Consider the following 25,214-nt stretch of genomic DNA (forward strand, 5'->3'; position numbering starts at 1 on the left):
TAAATCATTGGATAATTGAATTATGATTCCTTTGTCCAAGTACCATCTAAACTCCAACACTAAGGAGAACCTGGAAGGAACTTTATATTTTCTTGAGAAGCAGCATTTGTAGGTTTAATAACATATGTTCCCATAGCTGTCAAGAGGGCATTGATCTTTTATTTATTTTCTCCCCTTTTGTAATTTTTTTTCCTTTGACACACTGGGGTACATAGTTACAAGTGTGTAATTGTCGGGCTCTGCACACATATACATCCCTCAACGCATTAATCTTAAATATTCACATTGGGGTTTTTTTGCCACTCAGAATAATGTGTGGGCTGGTGTCTGAGTGAGGCAGGTGATAAGATGGGAGATTGGTTGTATTTTTATTTATAGTCTTGTAAAAAGAGGGCTAACAATAGGGGAGGATGCCTGACCTCATTTGAAGGACTAATTAATAATCTAAGTGGAGAAAGTAACTTTGTTCCTCTCCTGGAAACAAGCTAATTCCTAGAACCCCTGTCACATATAAGGACGTCAGATGCTATTGACAAATGTATATATTTATATATTCTGTTTTTTATATATTTTATATGTATTTATACATATATCCTGTTTTACATATTATATAATCTATATCTGTCTATCTATCTACCTATCTATCTGTCTCTTCTGATTTTATGTGGATGGCGGAGCCCTAAGTATCTATGTGTTTGTCAGCTGTGGCCCTGATCCCTTTTATTCTCTGTATAACATTTTTTTCTAAGACCCTATCTTTTTTTCTTTGTGAATATTATCTTTTTCATTTTAACCCTTCACCAGTATTTTCTGCACCCATCCCTCATCACCTTTGTGCTAGGCACTTTGCATTTACTTTCTCACTTAAACATTCATAGCAACAGGAATTATTCTTAAATCCTGTTTTCCAGATGAGGATATTGAAGCTTAGAGACACAGAATAGTTTTCCTAGGATCACAGACACAGTAAATCTTGGAGGCAGGATTCCAAGTCAGGTATTATGGTCTTGAGTACTGTGTTAAACTGTCCCGCCAAAGCATACGTCAGCTCCTTTCAGATTACTCCCTCTGTCTTCACAGAGGTTCTGTTTCATTGGCTGGGGTAGATGCCCCTCTTTCTTAAGTCACCAGGGACCAGGCTGAATGTGTCTGGGGTTCAGGCTCCTGTGACTTAAGTGACTCATTAAGGAGAGAGGTATTTGCCTTGGGTGTATGGTGCTCTTGGTAAGACCCTCAAGAAGATGCCATTTAGAAGAGCTGAATGGGTACTCCAGGACCATGAGATGGATGTCCACGGTGGGGAAAATCATCTAACCTGGACAATACAGACGAGTGAGCAGTGAGGGGTGGCTGGTTAAACATGGTAGACTTGACAGCATTTACCTCCTCTCCCTCTCCCCAGCCCCCTCTCAGCCTCCCAAATGGTATGCTGCAGTTGGGCTGCAGGTAAGCAGAGATATTAATCTATTTAGTTCTCTTGGTGGTGGTGCGGGGGCTGGGAGAGCTGGTAAAGGTCAGATAAGTCGCCCTTGGCCTTGAATAGCCTCATCCATTTACTCCAGTGTTTCCTACACATGCTATATGTTTTTTGTCTCTCGTGATTTTTAAAACAATTGGGAAGCACGGCTTTAAAACAAGTGCAGTCCCCCACAAGGATAAAAAACAAAGACATGGAAGCAACCTAAGTGTCCATCATCGGATGAATGGATAAAGAAGATGTGGCACATATATACAATGGAATATTACTCAGCCATAAAAAGAAACAAAATTGAGTTATTTGTAGTGAGGTGGATGGAGTTAGAGTCTGTCATACAGAGTGAAGTAAGTCAGAAAGAGAAAAACAAATACAGTATGCTAACACATATATATGGAATCTAAGGAAAAAAAAAAAAAGGTCATGAAGAACCTAGTGGTAAGATGAGAATAAAGACACAGACCTACTAGAGAATGGACTTGAGGATGTGGGGAGGGGGAAGGGTAAGCTGTGACAAAGTGAGAGAGTGGCATGGACATATATACACTACCAAACGTAAAATAGATAGCTAGTGGGAAGCAGCCGCATAGCACAGAGAGATCAGCTTGGTGCTTTGTGACCACCTGGAGGGGTGGGATAGGGAGGGTGGGAGGGAGGGAGATGCAAGAGGGAAGAGATATGGGAACATATGTATATGTATAACTGATTCACTTTGTTATAAAGCAGAAATTAACACACCATTGTAAAGCAATTATACTCCAATAAAGATGTCAAAAAAAACCAAAAAAAAACAAAGGGAAGAGACAATATCAAGCAAGCAATTTCAGCCATTTTTTGAAAGCTGTAAAGTTGGTTAAAAAGTGGTCGCAGAAGGAGTGATTTCCCAATGCAAGTCTACACAAGGGTCCTACAAGGAGAAGTGAGTCAATTCACTCTACCCCCAAGAAACCTGGAATCGTAGGTTTCACATCTCTTCTAAAGCAGGGAACAGGCACAGGGCTAAAACAAGGGGCTGGTGACAGTTGGGATACAGGGCTCCATTTTTCCTTGGCTCACCCTGTAGAGTCAGGACAGGGATTCATTCTCCAGTAAATTTAAGTTAGAGAGACTCCCACCCAGGGACACTGGGCTCCGAGATGAAGTGGGATCTCCAAACAGGGGTTTCTTGAAATTTTAGATAGTGCCCCTTTTTCCTGTTCTGTTGCCAGAGTGCCATCAGCCAGGCAACTATTTCCCAGGCTTGTATTTGGAGGAGTCTTCTCTGGAGAAACCAGAGAAAAACCCTCACATTCCGACATTGAGGAGCCTCTCATGGGAAGGGCAGGCTCACAGCCTTATGCCACAGTGAAACCCAGTAGTCAACAAGACTTCAAGTGAGTCCAGAGTTTGCAGTCAGCCTTTTAGTGCCTTACTCTTAAATATGAATGGATAGCCAAGATTGCAAATAATTTTTGATGATGTTTAATTTTCAGGAGATTCTGTCTGCTGACGCAACTGTTGTTAAAACTGTTGAGTATTTTATGGAGGCTGAAATATTGGGATACATTTATGATAAATTATTTCGAAATGTAAATTTTAGTACATCCAGAGTTGATGATTTTTATAGAACAATTTTCCTAAAAATATTTGACTCTTCATACAAATCCGTTCTGTGTAAATCTGAATTTCGTATTAAGTTTAAATTTATACAACGGTATCTTCATGTGCCCTCTGACATTTCTTGTAATTTGTGGAGATTTTACAAGAAACTGAAGGTGCCTTGATGATTTTCATGTAACTCACAACACTTGTAATGCCATGGAGATCATCCTAATCCAGCTCAAAAAAGGGAGGCTGGTTTCAGCTCCTTACTCTGTGGCTCACTACATACATTGAGAAGACCAGAATACCTCTTTATTTTAGTTGTAAGGGTTTGTAGTAAGTATCATACCTTTCACTTTTGGAATGAGTAAATTACCTAGGATTTTTTGGCTCAGCTGGTTAGGAAATGGTGCCAACTAAAGGCACCATTAGTTGATAAGGATGATCCTTATTTCATCCTTATCAGTACCATCCTTATCAGAACTGGTCAGTTTTACCCAAAGTGAAATAAACCATTCCATGACCACAGACTGCATTTTGCATCCTCATATCACAAATACAGCTCTCTGGGAACCAGGCAGAACTGGCACAGTAGTACAGCTCACCCAACTCAAGCTGTCTCACCAGAAAAATAATTCAAAGCCAGCAGGGGCTTGCCTTGTGTTTGTAAGATGGCTGCGGCAGCCCCAGACTCTGCAATCCCTCACCGTCAAACCTTGATCCCAGACGTCCCAATGATATCTCACTGTATCCCATTGGTTCTGAACTTCAATCCCTACAGCCAGTAGAATATTAATGCACTGATGTGTCAGACCTGAACATTTGCTTTATCCCTGCAGTTTGGGGAAATCATTCACTTATACCATATGGATCAGGATTTTGAGTCATGTGGATTCCCAAATAGTTATTCCTGAAAGTAGAATAGAGATACGTAGGGAAGGAAAAGTAGCAAATACCCTCCCCAGCGGTGGTGGTAATAGAGGCTGCAACACTTTGAGAAGTCAGCTTCGAGTAAGAGAAAGGGCTAAAGCTTTACACAGACCATTTGTCCCCACACCCAGTTTGTCATCAGCGCTGACCAGATCACAATTACTGTCCGCAGTTTATTTTGCTCTAATGCTGTATTGACACGTGGCTCAGTGGGGAGTGATTAAGAGCAGTGATCCAGATCACACAGGGCCTCATCCTGCTCCATCAAATGGTGGGTGATACTTCAGGTCGAAGAAATAGTAGCTTTATTCAGTATTTATGTTTAGACCCTTGGGGTAATATTCTAAGTTGCCACTTTCAATTGCAATTCGAATTTCTGCTTGCTGAAACCCCATTCTTATTTCTGATTGCAAGTCTTCATGCTCAGTTAAAGAATGGTCTGGATTTCAGCAAAACCAAGTTTAAAACTTTCTGCCAAATACTAAGGCTGTTGAGGAAATCCAAACCTTTCCTTTTGGTCTGCGGTGGTCCATTTCTCATCATCCTAGGAGACAAGTACTCGGATAGTGGAGTTCTAATTTCTGTGCCCCTCTTCCCATGCCGTCTAATAACAGTGGCTGCTAGGTGCCCTAAAGCTGATGCTTCCCCTGCAAATTGCCAAGAGAGAAAGAAAACACCCCTTCATTGGCTACTGTACTTAAAATGGTTCCTAAAACCAAGCAAGAAAACCACAGTGATCTTGGCAAGCAAACAATTGAAAGTCCAGGTGCTGGCAGTATGCAGAGCCCCAGAATCAACATGACTTGGGAGGAGAGGGGGTTGGAGAACAAAGAAAGGTGCTTTCATTCAGAGAAATTTATTTCTTTTAAATATTTGCTATCTGCAGTCGCTAGCACAGGAGGCCACTTGGCATTATTTCCCCACAAAGGGGAGGGCTGGGTGGTAAGGAGCAGATGCTTGAGTGGCCTGTGGCGTGAGGTGCACCATCCGTCAAGAAGATCAATATTTACTGTTCTTGTATCTTTGTGGTGAAAGTTTGCTCTTCTTAAACAAACAAACAAAAAAAAGGTGGGGACTGTGCTTTAATACATAGAGCACGGGTTTGACTTCAGGCAGTAAATCAACCGAGAGCAGCGAGGACTTCACAGGCAGGACTACTTACCCCGGTTCCCTGCCCCATCACGCCATGTTCCCTGTTTGAAGGAGTAAGATGCATCTGACTTATGACATTGCCAGCCTTTTCTCCATGCATTCTTTTTCATTCCAGTTAGATCGTACCTGGATGAAAGATAGAATGTGAGTGTAATATTGTATTTCAGACACCTGTGTTGTAAAAGATACATTGATCCAGTTCAGTTTGACTCGACATGTGTCTTATGTGGTAGGAACTGAGCTAGACTCCGGGGCAACCAAAATGGAGAAGGCGGGGGTTGCCTCTTTAGATTTTGGGTGCCTCAGTGTCCCCAGTTTGTTAAACTTAGATCACAGAGAGAGCCCTGTGATATTGGGGTGGCGGAAGGGATGAATAGATGATGGGTCATGACCAGCCTCCTATACCATGGAAAAGATTTTATATTTTATTCTTTAGATCAACGTGTGTTCTGTGTCTTTAACGTATAAACAAATCCGCTGGGAATTTTGTTAAAATCCAGATCCTAATTCAGTAGGTCTATCTAGGGCCAGCCAGAGAATCTCCTTATCTAACGAGCCCCCAGGTGATGTTAATGATACTGGTCCATGGGCATGCTTTGTATAACAAGAATCTACTTATTACGCATATCAAGCACCTGTGAGGCTTCTTAATCGTGCACATTCCTTGCCCACCCCACCTCCAGCTCTTTGAATCAAAATCTGCATTTTAACCTGTTGTCCAGGTGATTTTTATGCACAGTAAAGTTTGAGAATCATCGATTAAATGATGGGAAGCCATTGAACACTATTAAGAAAGTGAGTGCCGTGTTGACTAGTGTATTTATTATGTTAGGTTTTATAAAGAGAATGTGCAAAGAGAATTCCATGGAGGTGAACCGCCAGCAGGGGACAGATGGAGAAGCTAAGGCAGAAGGACTCTGGAGGAGGGAACTGGTCTGGAGGACCTAGAGAGCGTGGGGTTGACAGGATTCGGCCATGAGTGAATCTAGGGCCGAAGGGTGTGTGATGAGGCCAGAGTGAGTGACCTTCCAGGTTCTGGTTTGGGTGTCTGGAGTGCGGGTTGTATCAAGACTAAGGCAGGGAGGCATCTGGTGTGGCGTTAGGGATGCGGGCTTTGGAGGGAAGGAGTGCATTGAGACCTGCCTTCAGCACTGACTACTTATACAGTCTTGGTAAGTTAATTTTTCATCAGTAAAACGGGGATACTGGTTGTTGTGAGGTGGCATTAGCCCCATTTCGCAAAGGTGGAAACTGAGGACGAGAGAGGGTAGGTTGTCCTTAGTTCCTACAGATAGAGAGGGGTGCAGATTAGATTTCCACATGGGCCTTCACGAGTCTACAGCCCCTGCTCTGAACCATTACTTCCAAGGTTTGTCCAGGGAGGGGTACACAGAGTTTCCCCCTCACTTTACTTTCTCTCAGGGTCTCTCCCTCCCACTCCTGCTCCTGAGCTCCCCCTCGCCCCTTAAAGTTGTAGAAAGCCACTTCCTTTCATTTCTCTGAGCTCTTCAAAGGTGATTATCAAAAAGACGTCTCTTAAGATGAAGCAAATACAGAAGGAAAGAAAGCGCTGTCAGCAGAGAAGATAAAGTACAGGTTTCTGATCCTTTCTCAGCTGATCTCCCACCTGTGTCACTGGTGCAGCGGGCTTGGGTCATTCAGTCCCCAGCTCTCTTCCTGCCTTTTAGGAGATACATGTCCTCTTAAGCCTCAGGAACAGGTGGGGCTGGGTGAATGATACGTCTGTGGGGAATGACAGGATGAAAACCTTACCCTTTAGGGAAGGTCCTGTCCTGCATGCAGGGGTGCTTTGGTCCCTTGTAGACCCAACAGATGAACACCATCCTAAATACGTGATACTATACGCACCAAACAATACTATACATACAGTAATATCCAATATCTAAACAATCACATCTCAGCAGTAAGGGTTACACACAGACACTAATGGACAGTTGGTACTGACTACATGTTTGATGAATTGTTTGTTTGTTTTTTTAAATTTTATTTATTTATTTATTTTTATTTTTTGCTATGTTGGGTCTTCGTTTCTGTGCGAGGGCTTTCTCTAGTTGCGGCGAGCGGGGGCCACTCCTCATCGCGTTGTGCGGGCCTCTCACTGTTGCAGCCTCTCTTGTTGCGGAGCACAGGCTCCAGACGCGCAGGCTCAGTAGTTGTGGCTCACGGGCCCAGTTGCTCCGCGGCATGTGGGATCTTCCCAGACCAGGGCTCGAACCCGTGTCCCCTGCATTGGCAGGCAGATTCTCAACCACTGCGCCACCAGGGAAGCCCTGATGAATTGTTTTTAAATAAAATCGATCAGATTGTCTTTATTTATGACCTTATTTCATATTAATTCTTCAGTATCTTTTAATCTCTTTCTCCTCTTTATTTTTGGGTTTGGTTGTTTCAGAGTGACAAAGCCCAACTTGAGAGCCCCCCTTCCCCAATCTTCTCATCCCCTCCCCTTCCCTATGCCCTGGGTCCCACCCTCTGACACACTGGCTGTGCTTGGAATGATCCTCGCCCAAGAAATCACATGGCTACACCCGCTCTGCTTTAGAGTCTTTGCTTCAGTGTCACCCTGTTCAAGAAGATAGCTCTTAGATCTGTATATAAATCAGTACAGTATCCTCGACATTTTTGCATTCCCATCACCTTGTCTTATTTTTCTACTTAGCAATAGAAAAATCACCATCTCATATATTATAGATATGTTTATTTATTTTTCTGTCACTGCTACTAGAATGTCAATTTCATAAGGACAGAGACTTCATCTATTGTATCCCCAGTTTCTAGAAGAATGTCCGGCATGTGGTATAATTCAATAAAAATTTGTTGAACAGATAAGTTAATTAGCCACTTTAAATATGGGAATGATGTACATGTATAGGTAACTGGAGTTCGATTCAGTTGTCTTCAGGATCATTTCATTTAAAGAATAAAGAAACAAACAAACAAAAAAACCCTTTTAAAATATCACTCATTTAGGGAAGTGAGAATGGCAGGTAGCATGGATTATTTTTGGAGCCACAGACCTCATTTTGTGTATTTTCCCCTCTACCTTTTAGCCCAGCCCTCATGGTGAAAGAACTGCCTTGCCCTGCTCCAGATTCACGGCTCACTTGAAGAATTTCTCTGAATCTGTTAAACTTAGCAGTCTACATTTTCTGCATTTTCCAGGTAAATTAAGAAATAATCCCAAGAAAGATCAGAGTTTCTAGAGAAACTCTGGAATATGTATGGGTAAAAGCATAAAGACCTTTTAAAAGAACACTTAAACTGTGTTTCAAAGTAGCAACAAAAGAGAGAATCCATTGGTTTATGAAGTTGATAAATCCAAGGGGTGGACTGGCTCAAAGCATGGCTGGATTCAGGCTTCACCATTATTATGCTCTTCTTTCTTTCTTTTTTTTTTTTTTTCTTGTCTTAAAAAATCTCCATGTTGACTTAATTCTCATTTGGGGCTTATTTTCAGAATGGAGAGCAATCATGGATCCCGGGGGCTATATGATTTTTATTTATTTTATTTTAAAAAATTTTAATTAATTAATTTATTTATTTTTGGCCATGCTGTGTGGCTTGCGGGATCTTAGTTCCCCTGAACCCGGGCCCCCTGCAGTGGAAGTGCGGAGTCCTAACCACTGGACTGCCAGGGCATTCCCTGCTATATGATTTTTAGACCTCCAAAGTTAAAAAAACCCTCCCTTGCTCTGCATTTGTAACAGTCTCCGCCTCCTATCCTATTACTCTGGCCAAACCTGAGTCTCATGTTCATTCCTGAAACAATCAGGATGTTTGGGAGAACAAAGCATACCACTCAGCTTTCACTACCCCTGCATTTAACCCTGACAGCTGCATTTAAATTACACAGAATATTTGTGTGTGTGTGTATGTGTGTAACTGTGTGTACGTGTGTATGTGTGTGTGTGTGTGTGTGTGTGTATGTGGTGGGGGAGGATAGGAGGGATGGTTTCCCAAAACAAATTGATATAGAGCTAGCAAAAAGTATCATTTGTGTCAAGCCGAACTGATGTGTGGTAGCAATAGTTATATTTTATACAAGGCTGGCACCATAGATTATGATGACAACCTCGGATAATTTCCCTGACCTGAAAAGGTAAATGAATGTCTAATTTTCTACCTAAGAGAAAATAAAGTTTTTAGGATAATTGGTAAAGCAGATAACCGCTACACTTTTGTTTGGATGATGTATTATTTTAGAATGTATTTATTTATTTACTTGTATTTTAATAAAGCTTGTCGCATATGTAGATATCAGAGCCATTGAAAGGTTCTGTTGGTTTTATGATAGTTTCAAAGCCCTGGGGTAATGCAGTTTTAATGCGGCTTTTTGAGAACCACATTGTGGTACCCACTCAAACTCTTCTTTACAAGAATTAAGAAATGAAGAGGGGGTAATACATTCACCTGATTCAAACCCCTAAAATATAAAGAGGTATACAGTGGAAAGTCTTGTTCCCACTTCTGCCCCAGTCTGCCTCATTACCCTTCTTCCCACAGGAAAGCACTTTTTCTGGTTTCTTGGGAATGCTTCCACATTTTCTCTGAGCAAATCCAAGTGTGTATATGAACGAATATAAGTGTGCAGGTGAGCAGAAGCATTCCACACTTTGCTGTCTTCACTTAGTGCCATGACTTGGAGCTCTGACCATAGCATTACATGGAGAGCTTCCTCATTCATTTTTCTTACAAGTTCAGAGTAGTATATTTTATGCATATAGCTTAATTTATTTAGCCAGTTTCCTTTATTTATTTATTTAAAAAATTTTTCCGTGTGATGAGAACTTTCTTTTTTTTTTTGATGTGGACCATTTTTAAAGTCTTTATTGAATTTGTTACAATATTGCTTCCATCTTATGTTTTTTTAAAATTAATTAATTTTATTTATTTATTTTTGGCTGCGTTGGGTCTTCGTTGCTGCACGTGGGCTTTCTCTAGTTGCGGTGAGCGGGGGCTACTCTTTGTTGCGGTGTGCGGGCTTCTCATTGCGGTGGCTTCTCTTGTTGCGGAGCACGGGCTCTAGGCACGTGGGCTTCAGTAGTTGTGGCTCGCGGGCTCTAGAGCGCAGGCTCAGTAGTTATGGCGCACAGGCTTAGTTGCTCTGCGGCATGTGGGATCTTCCTGGACCAGGGATCGAACCCATGTCCCCTGCATTGGCAGGTGGATTCTTAACCACTGCGCCACCAGGGAAGTCCCCCATTTTATGTTTTCATTTTTTGGCCACGAGGCACGTGGGCTTCTAGCTCCCCCACCAGCAATCGAACCTTCACCCCCTGCTTTGGAAGGCGAAGTCTTAACCACTGGACCGCCAGGGAAGTCCCAGCCAGTTTCCTTTAATGGATACTAGTGACTCCTCAAAAAGAATCAGTGAAATAAGTGGAATTTCACAGTTTAGAGCTTTGATGGCTCCTACTAAAAATTGTTAAACATTTAGACCCAGTTCACTTTTGTCAGTTTAATAGAAAAAGAGTAATTTAGGCTTAGTTCCAGTCAACTGATGTAATTCAATAAAAGTAAATGCCAACCTCTTAATTCTTTTCAAAATACAATGGAGGAACAGAGAAAATAATTGCCACTATCAGCATCTGAAAAATATATGGCTTCAAGATTCAGTATATCAGGACCTTGAGAGGTGAGAGTGCGGGTTTAACTTTGAAAAGTGTCAGGTTTATTAGTACATGGATCGCTCTGATAGCTCTAAATTCCTTGTCATGTGGATATTTATCTTAAATTTGGGAACACAAAGCCCTTAGGCATGCTGGGATTGAGGGGGTGCAGATGTGCGGGGATGTGAAGGCAGCGGGGACTGTCCAGAGATGAGGGGCTCACTTTCTGTAGGTAGGACAGAGGAGCAGCAGATTTAGGTTCTGGGAGTCATGTCTGGATAGGAATGGAGCCCTGTCAGTAGCAAGAAGTGGGGTGGCTAGGGTTAGACACTGGGAGAAGAGCCGGGCTAGTTTGGTAGTTTGGTTTGGTTGCTAAGCAACAGGAACACTTGCCTATTTATTTATTTATTTATGGAGTGATGTAATTCACTTGTATGTAGCAGCAGTCAGAGACAGTGACTGAGGGGGCAAGACTGCTAATAGGGAAACCACTTTTGAGGCTATTACATCGAAGTAGAAAACAATTAAGGGCAGAAACATGTCAGGGAAGTTAGAGGAAAGGGGGAAGAGATATTTAAGAGGTGACATCCCTAAGATGTGGTCATGAGTTACAGGTGAGGACTGAGGGAGAGGGCCAAGTTGAAGAGAATTAATGGGTGCGCTAAGTCAGGGGTCCCCGGGCTGCGGACTGCTACCGGTCCGCGGCCTGTTAGGAACCAGGCTGCACAGCAGGAGGTGAGTGGCGAGAGGGTGAAGCTTCATCTGCCGCTGCCCATCGCTCACGTGACCGCCTGAACCATCCCTCCCCCCCAACCCCCAAGTCCGTGGAAAAATTGTCTTCCACGAAACCAGTCTCCGGTTCCAAAAGCGTTGGGGACCACTGCACTGTCATTCAACAAAGGATGGTTGAGCACCCATTTAGTGACCGGCACTATGCTAGTCTCTGGAGACACAAAGTGAACAAGACAGACAGGGTTCCTGCTCTCTTGGGATGTCCCTTTTGAGGAAGGCGACAGTTAATAAGTAAAGAAATAAATAAACCAGATTATTATGGATTTTAATAAAACCTATGAAGAAAATATGTGGCTAGATTGCCATGTGCCCCTTCATAGTCAGCTGCCCCTCCACCCCAGCCCCTGACAATCACTGGCCTCTATAGTTCTGCCTTTTCTAAAATGTCACATACTCAATTGTGATAGTGGTTACAAATCTGTATGTGTTTGAGAAAACTCATATAGCTGGACTCTAAAAAGCTTGCATTTTATTCAGTATAAATTATACCTCAATAAACCTGACACTAAAAAAGCTTATATCCAAAAATTTTAAAAATAAGAAAAAGACAAGAAAAATAATGGATTAATGAATGAGAGTAATCCAGGGATGGCAGAGGGTTGGAGGCTATTTGATACGGAGGTCAGGGAAGATGCCTTTGTATATGTATGGTTTGTGTGTTTAGACAAGAAAAACGAGACCAGTGTGGCCAGAATATCATTAATAAATAAGAGAGTGGTGTGAATTGAGATTAAGAGGCAAGCAGGGTCTAGGTTATGGAGAGCCTTCTAGGTCACAACAGAGAGTTTTGGATTTTATCTTAAATGCAGTGGGAGGCCATCAGAGGTTTTAGGTGGTGCTATACCATCTTCTGATTTACTTTTATGAAGGACCGCTGTATTGTCGTTTGGATACTTAATTGTAGAGGGAACAAGTGAGGAAGCAGGGAGACCAATTAAGAGACTGCAGAAAAAGTCCAAGTGAAAGATGAAGAAGAACCAGATGATAGTAATGACAGTAAAGACGGAAATGAGTGGGTGGAAGTTAGAAATAAACTTTAGGTGGATAAAGCCAATATGCCTTGCTAATGGTTACTGTATGGGGATAAGGGAAAGATAGGAATCCAGGATGATTCTCGGTTTTTGGCTTGAACCAACTGGATGATGATACTGCCATTTAGTGGGTTGGGGAATTATTCAGAGAGGACTAGTTTTAGAGAGGAAAGTCAAGAGTAGAATAAGACTCTATTTCCCCAATGGACTCAGTCACAAAGCTTGGGAGCTTTTAAAAATCGCCATCTTGGTCAGGCTAGACCAGTTGCTCTCATCCTTGAAATGGCTTCTCCCAAATGCTGCCTCTTGACCCACTGTTTCTTGAATAAGTCTAGCAATCTCACATCCCTAGGATCTTTCTAGTTTCTATTCTTATGTCTTGACTGAGAAAAATACCACAAAATTGAAAAAATGGCCACAATAATTCATTGCATCTTTGGAGGTAACCCCTTTGAAATGTGTATTTTCAATCCTCCTATCAAGAAGTAGAGTTTATTTCTCCACTTCTTGAAGCTGTGCTCGGCCACATGACTTGTTTTGGCCACTGGGACATTAGAAAATGTGACATAAATAGAGAATGGAAAAGTGCTCGTGCATAGGGCTTGCCCTCTCTCACTGCAGGAAACTCTTCATGCTATGAATGAGCCCAGGCTATCCTACTGGATGATAAGAAACATGAGGTTGTCACCCCAGCTGACAAGCAGACATGTGAGTGAGACCCCTCTAGACTAACTAGTCTGCCAATTGTTAGACATGTGAGTGTGGTCATCTTAAAGTATCCAGCTCGAGCTGAGCTGGCTCAGTCCAGAAGAATTGCCCAGGTGACCCACAGAACCATGGGAAATAATATACGTTTTTGCAAGCCAGTAAGTTTTGGAATTGTTTATTATACAGCAAAAGCTAACTGATCCATGACCCAAAATTTTAGGGGTGGTTAGCAATCTCAGACTTACTTCTGTCTAAGTTTAGTCCATGGATAAGATCACCTGATCTTATCTGCAAATGGATTGTGGAATAAATACAGCACCTAGCCAAACTGGCCAGTGAAAGAGGTTAAAGCTGATTCACAAAAGAAAGAAACTTGCTGGAGTTTTTGGTCATGATTGACTCCATATTGCTCCATTATCAGTAGAGCATCAGCCTTTGATTTTTCATTTCTGACTATAATCATGCGGTCAGGTGCCAGGCCCAGTATGATGGCAGTGGTCAAAGAAGGAGTTTTTGGAGTCTCGACTGGCCTCCTGAGCAACTGGGATCTTGCCTTCAGCAGACAGGTGGAATGATCCTCTTGCAACATGCCTAACCCTTCAGTTAAAAGCAACAAATATACCTTTAGTTAAACTAACAAGGAGGGATTAGTTTGCTATTTTTGCTTTAAATAAACAAAACTCAAGTGGCATGAGGAGAAGAGAAACTGGAATATTATAAAGCTAAACCAAATTTCTTATCAGCTGAGCAGAGGTTAGCAAAGGAGACCATCTGTGCAATGGACCTGAGCAGATACAGACATTGAAGTAGGTGTGTATATAGAGGTTTTATTTGTTTGTGACTTAGAATAGAGGTTTTAGAATAGAGGTTTGAGCTTGAGGAAAAGGTTATGGAGTCATTTGGGGGTTGTAAGGAAGTCTTGGGAATGGATGAGATGATCAAGAGAGGGGAAAAGAAATGAGGGTTGAGACTGGAACTCAAAGGAAAACTATTTTTTTTTAATGGGTATATATATATATATTTTTTTTAAAAATATTTATTTATTTATTTAGTTGCACCGGGTCTTAGTTGCGACAGGTGGGCTCCTTAGTTGAAGCTCGTGGGCTCCTTAGTTGTGGCATGCGAACTCTTAGTGGTGGCATGCATGTGGGATCTAGTTCAGTGACCGGGGATCGAACCCAGGCCCGCTGCACTGGGAGTGTGGTCTTATCCACTGCGCCATAAGGGAAGTCCCAGGAATACTATTTAAGGGGCATGAAAGGGAGGGAAACTGAGAAGGCACGTGAACTAGAAAGGTGAGAAAGAGGCAGGAGCTGACAACTGTGGTGAGAAGTGCCCAGTCTGCAGGCAGATTTTTGAGTCTGAATTCCAAGTTAACCATCGACGAGTGGTGTGACCTTAGCCAAGCTAGTCATCCTCTCTTCTCTTTCGTTTTCCTAAGTTAAAATGGGGACAATCACATGTGTAACTCCTAGAGTTCATTGTGGGGAATAAGTGTCACAAAATAAAGTTCTTGGAATGGTGCCTGTCCGCCATCAAATGGCCAATAGCCATTAGCATTACTGTTAGCAACATTCAAAGGAGGTCATGGGTTTTAAAAGGAGGGAGAGTCTAGTTGGCATAAAATAGTAAAGAAAGACAAAATAAGAAAGACAAACAAGAATGCTCATTTGATTTAACAACTAGGATGATTTGGTAACATTAGCAAAAGTAGTTTTTCAAGAGTCATAGAGCTCAAACTAGGCTGCTGAGACTCGAGGAGGTAAGAGGATGTGAGGTCCTGGCTCCATCATCTGCTGTGTGACTTCAGACAAGCTGCTTAACCTCTCTGGATCAGTCTCCTGAGCTGTAAAGCAAGAGAAGGAGGAGACTGGATGATCTAGTCTCTATTTTTAAATATCTTTCAATCAACCCATGAGAACCTGGAGGGTCAATCAGCAGAATGTTAGAGAAATGATTTTCTTTTTTTATTTTTTCAGATAGGAGGGTTGATGACCAGCCAAAATTTATGGCCTCCCACTTCTCATTTGCCTTGGTGCTGCTCCTTTCAGAGCCAGAGACATATACCAGTACAGATGTAAACGCAGACAAGAATATGTGTATGTACACGTGCACACACACATACACACGCAAACACGAGTCAAGCTGTCCAGAGACCCCTGTGACAAGACTGCACATAAGCAGATTGTGCCACAGACCACAGATTCAACCACCACTTGCTAAAAACCTACCATGTTCTGGGTGTTCTTCTAGGTATTGGGGGGGCACACAGACAAATCTGTCAGTGTGATTGTCCTTAAAGATATTATAAGTTAATAGAGGGATTAGGAATTTATCAAAGGACAAGGTAGCTGGCTGGCAATGAGTTCTGTGACACAGTTCAACAAATATTTATTAAATGCCAACTGTGCACCAAGCACCGCACTGAGGACTGGGGACAGCAGTAAGAAAAGTCAGGGGAGTGTAAAATTATTTCTAACAGGAAGGCCTCATAAGCTTTCAGCGTCTTTATGAACTGCAGTGACTGAGAGCAGCCGGGTGACCTTGGCATTCACCTTGGGAGGTCTCCCCCTGCTGACCTCAGTCTTTGCAGTAGGGTTAGGGATCATGGCCTGGAGAACTATGAGATGGACCTGGAAGGCGAGAGGGAGAGCTGGGATCTTGTTCTCCTGCACTCACCCAACTTCACTGGCAAGCCACAGTTCTCTCTTTCTAGAACTGAGAGTGAGCTGCTTCCCCGGTCCGTGAATGTGCCCTGGGAAGGTTTCCGTGATTGCTACCCCTCACCACCATCCTGCTGTCACTGAGAGCAGCCTCAGCACAATCCACTGGCTGGAAAAGTCTCACCAAGGTCGGAGACCCCTGCAGTATAGACCCCAGAGGCTTCCTGGAGAAGACTCACTTTTGCTCCTCCCAAATACAGTTAGAAGAGATGAAATGGCTTCAAAACGTCTTAGTTTGCTCAGACATACCTCATGTCAGTTTTCACAGTTACCTTACAGCCAGCTGAAGGCAGGTGAAGCCTGATTGGGCCTTGCCTGGATGACTTTCTATTTCCCTGAGGCTTTCTTGCTCTTTTCTTTGCCATTTCCAAAGACTCTCATTCCTTTCACACTAAAACTTGTGAGAAAACTCTTGGATTCTGACAGGACTCTTTCAAGGTACTTACCCTCGTGAAGGAGTGGTGGTTCCCACTGGAACCTTAAATGCTTCTGTGCTGTTCTCGCTGCTTTCTTGCAAAGAGCTTGGGGTGGGATCTGCCATCCACCCAGGCCTTGGTGAAAACCACTTTTCATGGGTTGACAGAAATCTGCACTGGGGGGCAGGGGGACAATTTCCAGTTGTTTGGCTTTTGGAGGGAAATGATGCAAACACAAACCCGGGGTTTAGTTCTTGGGAAGTTCAGGAAGCATCTCCCAGAAGCGGAGGGGAAGAAGGACGTTTGTCAAAGTGCCTGTGCTCCCCCGTCCTCACATAAATGAACTTTCTCCTTTGTTCCTACTGGACTCTGGAGAATACAACTCTAGCACAAAGCCAAGGAGGCACTGGCAAGTGAAAGCAACAGTGTTTTCTAATCTCCCTGGATCAAAACCATGAAAGTTTGGATTCTGTAAAGAATCTTCCTTAGCATGCTGGATTAATCAAATGGATTAATACGACACAGTCGTCTTTACTCAGTGTGCCTCCTAGCCTTTGTACTTGCCACCCTCCCGACCCCCCCTTTTTAAAGTCCCTGGAACTCTGAGGGAACAAAAGGACCAGCATTTTCTATGAGTGCCACGGCCATTGGTCCCTTGGCCTAGCCCCTCTGGAAGGTAGGCTCCCGGAATCTCTCAGTGTGCAAAGCTCTTGTTTGTACCCCTGTGCCTTGGGGAAAACTCACGGTGTCTTTTGGACCCTACATTCTGCATGCTTTGCTGTGAGTGAAAAGTAGCACATTGCTGCCCTTTACATGTAAACCACAGCAAAGACTAAATGAAAGCCAATTAGTACATGTTGAGGGGTATTAGATGAGGGCCTTGGTTAGATAGATACGCGTATGTTGGTCTCAACTCTTTTTGGCCTGTTTAACTTGCATAAGCCCTCACCTCCCTGTTTTCTGGGTTGAGATCAATCTGCCTATGTCTGATTCAACAACAGCCATAACAACAGCTAAGGTTCGTTGAACTTACCTGCCTGACATTGATTTAACACTTCGCCTGAAGTATTCATTTCATCCTCATAGAACCCTTCTGGGGGCAGTGGTATTATCATTTCCATTTTCTGACAGAGGAGCTGGCATCAGGGATGCTTAGTATCTGGACCGGGGCTTATGCCACTGCTAAGCGGAGGAGCTGAAACAGCTTAGTCCTGGCACTCTCCAGAGCCTGGGGTCCTCACCTTTGCTGCTGTTTCTTCTTCCTGGCCTAAAGCCAGCTTGTTTAAGTGTTCTTAACCTTTTTAAACCATGCCTTCAACAATGAGGTAGATACTTCTAGGCTGTGTTTTAAGTTTCTTAATGAATTGTGCCTTCTTCAAAGTGAGGAAATAAAATGGCAGTTTCCTTTCTCAGCCCACAGTGCATAGTTCTTATCATTCATAAGTTGGAAGACCCGGATTGAAACCTTGTAGGACAAAACAACATAGAGGGAGAAATGCATGAAGGACAAGGGAGTGGCTAGTAAGGGGAGAAAAAACAAAGTCGTGAAATGCACCAACATGTACAGACACTTTGGCATCTTGTCCTTATCTGTCTGAGTGTCACTGTGACGGGGGGAAGGGACTCATTTTTGTTTTTCGTCATCTCTCTCCTGCATGGCATCCTCCTGCCTCACCTTCCCTCCAGGGTGAGCATCTTTTCTTTTGCCTCTGCCCACTTGGTCTCCTCTTCAGACTGACCAGCAAGGAAGATTCTGCCCTCCCTAGTGAGCTCCTTGGCCTTGATACCAGAGAAGGGTAATAAGGGAGCGAAGAACCAGAAGAAAATGAAGAACCCAAAAAGTATGCAGAGCAAGAGTAGAAGAAAAATAATAATGTCAACGGGGGCAAAGGGGAAAGGGTGAGGGAGCCTGTGGTGCCAACAGGGGTGAAGGAGAGCTCTGGGGGGCTTGTTGGGGAGCGGTACATGGGGAGAAATGGGGGACTATTGTTATATAGGAGAGAGTGGGAGGGGGAGAGGAAGAAGGAGAAGGGGGAGGGAGGGGGAGAAAAGGAGGAAGGGAGTTGGAGAAAGAGGCTTTCAAGGAATTTGTTGTGTGTATGAATCTAAACCCCATCACTAAGATATGTGGGACATGCCAGTTGTTTCTCTTTGGACATATATGGGATCTATTTATTCACTTTTTGTCCATAGTGATATTTGCAGAGTGCCTATTCTGTGCAAACCTGTAGTGAATAAGACATGGTCCCTGCCCTTTAAAGCTTGCAGGGGAGGAAGCAGAAAAGAAACCACTAAACATATAACCACATCATTACAGATTGTGAAAAGAACTATAAAGGAAGTAAAGTTGGAGCAACTCCCTGCAAAAGCGACAGTTAAATCAGGATCGGAACATAAGAAGGACCTAGTTATACGAAGAGCTCTGGGAAGAAAAGTAGACACTTGCTAAGACACTTCCAAATGAAACTTCTGAAAACTCAAGATAAAATCAAGATATTCTGTTAGTTACCCTTAAGTTGCTGGTGTAAATTTTAAAAAGTGAAGATTTAGTGTTTCCAGGGCAGGGAAAAAATATGATTGGAGAATTACATAGCAATAACTGGTTACATCAGTAGGATCCGGAAGGAGATATTTGGCACACTTACGGGGATCTCACAGAAAATAATTTAGGAAAGGGACAATACACAGAGAGATGGGCAGGGTTTCGGTTCTGTAAGGTGAGGCACACAGGACTTGCGATAAGCGTGATGGGAGGCCGTGAGCATTTCTAGGTGTCACCAGCGCCCGGTGGAAGTCGGAGCTGTCTGCTGACAGGAATTACAACACAGAAGAACGTGCTTGAACAGTGGTGAGACAAGGAGGGAGAATTAGACTCCTTTCTCTTTCTCTCTTCCAACGCTTTAGTCTCTCAGTGCCTCCCATGATCCAGACCCATCTGGGAGCCAAAGGGAGAGGAAGACCAGGTAACGCATTCAGTGGAGACAAGGCTTCTGGGCACAGATCTTGCCAGGAAAGAGAAGAGAGTAGGAGGGACAGTGGCAAACGGAGAATACCCAGCACCTTGTGTGTTGACTCAGCAGTGAGGCAGTCTGGTTTCACTATTAATCAGCTGTGGGACTTCGGGGAAGTCACCTATATTCTTTGGGCTAAAATTTACTTCTCTGTTACATAAAGGCACGCAATTAGATAATCTTGAATGTTATCTTTCAACTCTATTCAGTGTCCTCTGTAGAAGTTCTGTGTCGATGCATCTGGGTTTCAGTTATTCCAGAACTGAAGTATTTAAGGCTTAAATACTCCCAGACTACAGTAAATATTCTCTTACAACCCCCAAATTAATTGACCCTCTACTTTCTCCAGGTTCACCAATGTTCTCTGTCTCCTTTGTAGAACATTCTGACACCCACAGCCTATTGCTCATGTGCTACTCTCCATTTTACCCATCCAATCCTATCACCATCGAGTACTGTTTGCCAAGTTGTCTGTTCTCTAACCTGTTGATGCCAGTTGTACATGTATTATGATTATATAACAATTAAATCTTATTTGAGGGCAGAGTTTCTTTAAAAACTAAGTGCTTCAGAAATACAATAGTTTTAAGTTAGGCTTAAAATTATTAATAGTTGTAAGAATTAGGAGGAAATTACTAAATCTAGAATGAATTTGCATTCAGATCATTTTGGAAGCATCCCACTGTACTTCAGGAGTTGGAAACCAGAAACTGCAGGTAGGTGACTGCAGACATGTATTGTGAATGCAACGTATGCAAGAAAGGAAAGTCGACACTCCATCAGCTCTTAGGCCCATGCTCAAAGAAAAGGCCTTGGCCCTACATCAAAAGTTTGGTTAAAAATGTGCAGACGTATGTTTTACATTAAAAAAAAAAAAAAAACTTAAGATAAAGGAAGAGTATTTTGATTCCTTGCTTATTTTTTTTTGATTAACTGACCATTTGTTGGACATAATCAAATTGCGTAAGAAGGCTTATACTATTCTTGATCTTTCGCATGTTTTTCTTCTACAAGAAGTAACGGCTGCTAAGCTTGCTTCATAACCCACTAAAAGCAGCATCCTGTGCGTTAAGACTCCATAGACTGTTAGGTAGTTAATAACTTCTGAGTCTGAGCTTTATCTTGTTACATTAAACCTAAACCATTTTCTTTGACACTAATGCATTATGTCTTAAGATTGTGAATCTGTGCTTATCCAAGAAATGCTGGGTGGCCTCGAGGTACAAGTTACTTATTCCTCAAAAACTTCTACAAAATGGAATGACATTTGCTATTGAATGACTTGCTGTTATCACCTGAGTTGAAATTCTCTGGCTTCCTTGATGGACATGTGCTTTTAGAAAGAACTCTTTTGAGGAATAGTCCTTAATTTATTTTCAGTGTGTATGAGAACTAAAGTCCTTTGTTTGTTACCTGGTAGCTCATTTGGAGACATATCATTGCGTTGTCATGCCATTTGTCACTTCAAATGTCAAATACACTCTGCTATCTCCCTTGGAAGTTAATAGATGTTAGAAGATCTCTAAGACCTGTCTTTCCACAATGTAGACAATCTGAGACGATTGATGTAAAACTGGGTTTGATAGGGGACTGGAAGGGAGAGGGAGAATGTGAGAGAAGGAAAGAGCTGTGGGTAGTTCAGAAATTACAGTTATTGCTATTTATGGTTTTCTAAGAAACCCCATGTTCTGCAAAATCATGTACAAAAATGGGAAAAATAATGTTGGGCTGATCACTCAAAGCATATGCAGCTTTGAAAAGTTACAAAAATAATAACAATCCTAACAAAAATAGTGATGCTGTTAAAAGGATGTGTTGAATTCTTGATAAAGAACTAGAGCAGTAAATACAACTTTTTAGAAACCTTTTAACTTTTGTTTATTGCATTCCCAAAATACAGCAAGTGACTTAAATGGCCAAAGAGTACAAATGTTATTAAAAAAAAGCAAGTCTCCAGACCCACCAGCAAGGTAGTCCCTTTTAACAGCTTTTTGTGTTGTTTTTACAGTTTATTTTTATGAAAAGCAAGCATAATTTTTATCTTTTCTGTCCTTTTCTAATGCAAAAGAGAGCATATTGCACAAAGTGTCTGCATCTTGCATTTTTCAATTAATAATCTATCTTGAAGATCTTTCCACATCAGTACATACCCTTTTTATTGCTAAATATAGCTTTTAAAAAAATCTTAAGGTAGTTTAATGTAGAGAAATATAAGGAAGTGTTGAGGCTGCTAAGTTTTGTAGGCAAGGGCAAATGCATAAAGATTTGGGAGATTTGCACAATTAGCTTTGCCGGACCAAGCTGTTGGTCAGACTGAGTAAGAAGTGTGTTGGGGGGCTGTGGGAAGATGGCGGAAGAGTAAGACGCGGAGATCACCTTCCTTCCCACAGATACATTAGAAATACATCTACACGGGGAACTGCTCCTACAGAACACCCACTGAACGCTGGCAGAAGACGTCAGACCTCCCAAAAGGCAAGAAACTCCCCACGTACCTGGGTAGGGCAAAAGAAAAAAGAAAAAACAGCGACAAAAGAATAGGGACGGGACCTGCACCAGTGGGAGGGAGCCGTGAAGGAGGAAAGGTTTCCACACACTAGGAAGCTCCTTCGCGGGTGGAGACTGCGGGTGGCAGATGGGGGAAGCTTCGGAGCCACGGAGGAGAGCGCAGCCACATTGGTGCGGAGGGCAAAGCGGAGAGATTCCCGCACAGAGGCTCGGCGCCGACCAGCACTCACCAGCCCAAGAGGCTTGTCTGCTCACCCGCCGGGGCGGGCGGGGGCTGGGAGCTGAGGCTTGGGCTTCGGAGGTCAGATCCCAGGGAGAGGACTGGGGTTGGCGTCGTGAACACAGCCTGAAGGGGTTAGCGCACCACAGCTAGCCGGGAGGGAGTCCGGGAAAAAGTCTGCAGCTGCCGAAGAGGCAAGAGACCTTTTCTTGCCTCTTTGTTTCATGGCGCGCAAGGAGAGGGGATTCAGAGCGCCGCCTAAACGAACTCCAGAGATGGGCGCGAGCCGTGGCTATCAGCGCGGACCCCAGAGACGGACAGGAGATGCTAAGGCTGCTGCTGCGGCCACCAAGAAGCCTGTGTGCAAGCACAGGTCACTCTCCACACCGCCCCCCTGGGAGCCTGTGCAGCCCGCCACTGCCAGGCTCCCATGATCCAGGGACAACTTCCCCAGGAGAACGCACGGCGCGCCTCGGGCTGGTGCAACGTCACGCCGGCCTCTGCCGCCGCAGGCTCGCCCTGCATCCGTATCCCTCCCTCCCCCGCGCCTGACTGAGCCAGAGCCCCCGAAGCAGCTGCTCCCTTAACCCCGTTCTGTCTGGGCGGGGAACAGACGCCCTCAGGCGACCTACACGCAGAGGCGGGTCCAAATCCAAAGCTGAACCCCGGGAGCTGTGCGAACAAAGAAGAGAAAGGGAAATCTCTCCCAGCAGCCTCAGAAGCAGCGGATTAAAACTCCACAAACAACTTGATGTGCCTGCATCTGTGGAATACCTGAATAGACAAAGAATCATCCCAAATTCAGGAGGTGGACTTGGGGAGCAGGATATATTAATTTTTCCCCTTTTCCTTTTTTTGTGAGTGTATATGTGTATGCTTCTGGGTGAGATTTTGTCTGTATAGCTTTGCTTTATAATAGCTTTATTTTATTTCATTTTATTTTACCCTCTTTCTTTCTTTCTTTCTATTTTTTCTCCCTTTTACTCTGAGCCGTGTGGATGAAAGGCTCTTGGTGCTCCAGCCAGGCATCAGGGCTGTGCCTCTGAGGTGGGAGAGCCAACTTCAGGACACTGGTCCACAAGAGACCTCCCAGCTCCACATAATACCAAATGGTGAAAATCTCTCAGAGATCTCCATCTCAACATCAAGACCCAGCTTCACTCAACGACCAGCAAGCTACAGTGCTGGACACCCTATGCCAAACAACTAGCAAGACAGGAACACAGCCCCATCCATTAGCAGAGAGGCTGCCTAAAATCTTAATAAGGCCACAGACACCCCAAAACACACCACCAGACGTGGATGTGCCCACCAGAAAGACAAGATCCAACCTCATCCACCAGAACACAGGCACTAGTCCCCTCCACCAGGAAGCCTACACAACCCACTGAACCAACCTTAGCAACTGGGGACAGATACCAAAAACAACGGGAACTACAAACCTGCAGCCTATGAAAAGGAGACCCCAAACACAGTAAGATAAGCAAAATGAGAAGACAGAAAAACACACAGCAGATGAAGGAGCAGGGTCAAAACACACCAGACCTAACAAATGAAGAGGAAATAGGTAGTCTACCTGAAAAAGAATTCAGAATAATGATAGTAAGGATGATCCAAAATCTTGGAAATAGAATAGACAAAATGCAAGAAACATTTAACAAGGACGTAGAAGAACTAAAGAGCAACCAAGCAACGATGAAAAACACAATAAATGAAATTAAAAATACTCTAGATGGGATCAATAGCAGAATAACTGAGGCAGAAGAACGGATAAGTGACCTGGAAGATAAAATGGTGGAAATAACTACTGCAGAGGAGAATAAAGAAAAAAGAATGAAAAGAACTGAGGACAGTCTCAGAGACCTCTGGGACAACATTAAACGCACCAACATTCGAATTATAGGGGTCCCAGAAGAAGAAGAGAAAAAGAAAGGGACTGAGAAAATATTTGAAGAGATTATAGTTGAAAACTTCCCTAATATGGGAAAGGAAATAGTTAATCAAGTCCTGGAAGCACAGAGAGTCCCATACAGGATAAATCCAAGGAGAAACACGTCAAGACACATATTAATCAAACTATCAAAAATTAAATATAAAGAAAACATATTAAAAGCAGCAAGGGAAAAACAACAGATAACACACAAGGGCATCCCCATAAGGTTAACAGCTGATCTTTCAGCAGAAACGCTGCAAGCTAGAAGGGAGTGGCAGGATATACTTAAAGTGATGAAGGAGAAAAACCTACAACCAAGATTACTCTACCCAGCAAGGATCTCATTCAGATTTGATGGAGAAATTAAAACCTTTACAGACAAGCAAAAGCTGAGAGAGTTCAGCACCACCAAACCAGCTTTACAACAAATGCTAAAGGAACTTCTCTAGGCAAGAAACACAAGAGAAGGAAAACACCTACAATAACAAACCCAAAACATTTAAGAAAATGGGGATAGGAACATACATATCGATAATTACCTTAAATGTAAATGGATTAAATGCTCCCACCAAAAGACACAGACTGGCTGAATGGATACAAAAACAAGACCCATATATATGCTGTCTACAAGAGACCCACTTCAGACCTAGAGACACATACAGACTGAAAGTGAGGGGATGGAAAAAGATATTCCATGCAAATGGAAATCAAAAGAAAGCTGGAGTAGCAATTCTCATATCAGACAAAATAGACTTTAAAATAAAGACAATTACAAGAGACAAAGACGGACACTATATAATGATCAAGGGATCGATCCAAGAGGAAGGTATAACAATTGTAAATATTTATGCACCCAACGTAGGAGCACCTCAATACATAAGGCAAATACTAACAGCCATAAAAGGGGAAATCGACAGCAACACAATCATAGTAGGGGACTTTAACACCCCACTTTCACCAATGGACAGATCATCCAAAATGAAAATAAATAAGGAAACACAAGCTTTAAATGATACATAAACAAGATGGACTTAATTGATATTTATAGGACATTCCACCCAAAAACAACAGAATACACATTTTTCTCAAGTGCTCATGGAACATT

General features: G+C 43.0%; 1 protein-coding gene across 1 annotated transcript in view; it reads left to right on the top strand.

The window, feature by feature from the left end:
* The window catches only part of C11H12orf42 (chromosome 11 C12orf42 homolog), a 244,834-nt gene that overhangs the window by 167,920 nt on the left and 51,700 nt on the right, over positions 1-25,214 (top strand). The window contains exon 4 of the mRNA XM_061205754.1: positions 8,209-8,320. Within this exon, the coding sequence (XP_061061737.1) occupies positions 8,209-8,320 (112 nt within the window). The remainder of the gene's footprint in view (positions 1-8,208; positions 8,321-25,214) is intronic.

Source organism: Eubalaena glacialis, chromosome 11 (assembly GCF_028564815.1).
Source record: "Eubalaena glacialis isolate mEubGla1 chromosome 11, mEubGla1.1.hap2.+ XY, whole genome shotgun sequence".
Taxonomy (NCBI): Eukaryota; Metazoa; Chordata; class Mammalia; order Artiodactyla; family Balaenidae; genus Eubalaena; species Eubalaena glacialis.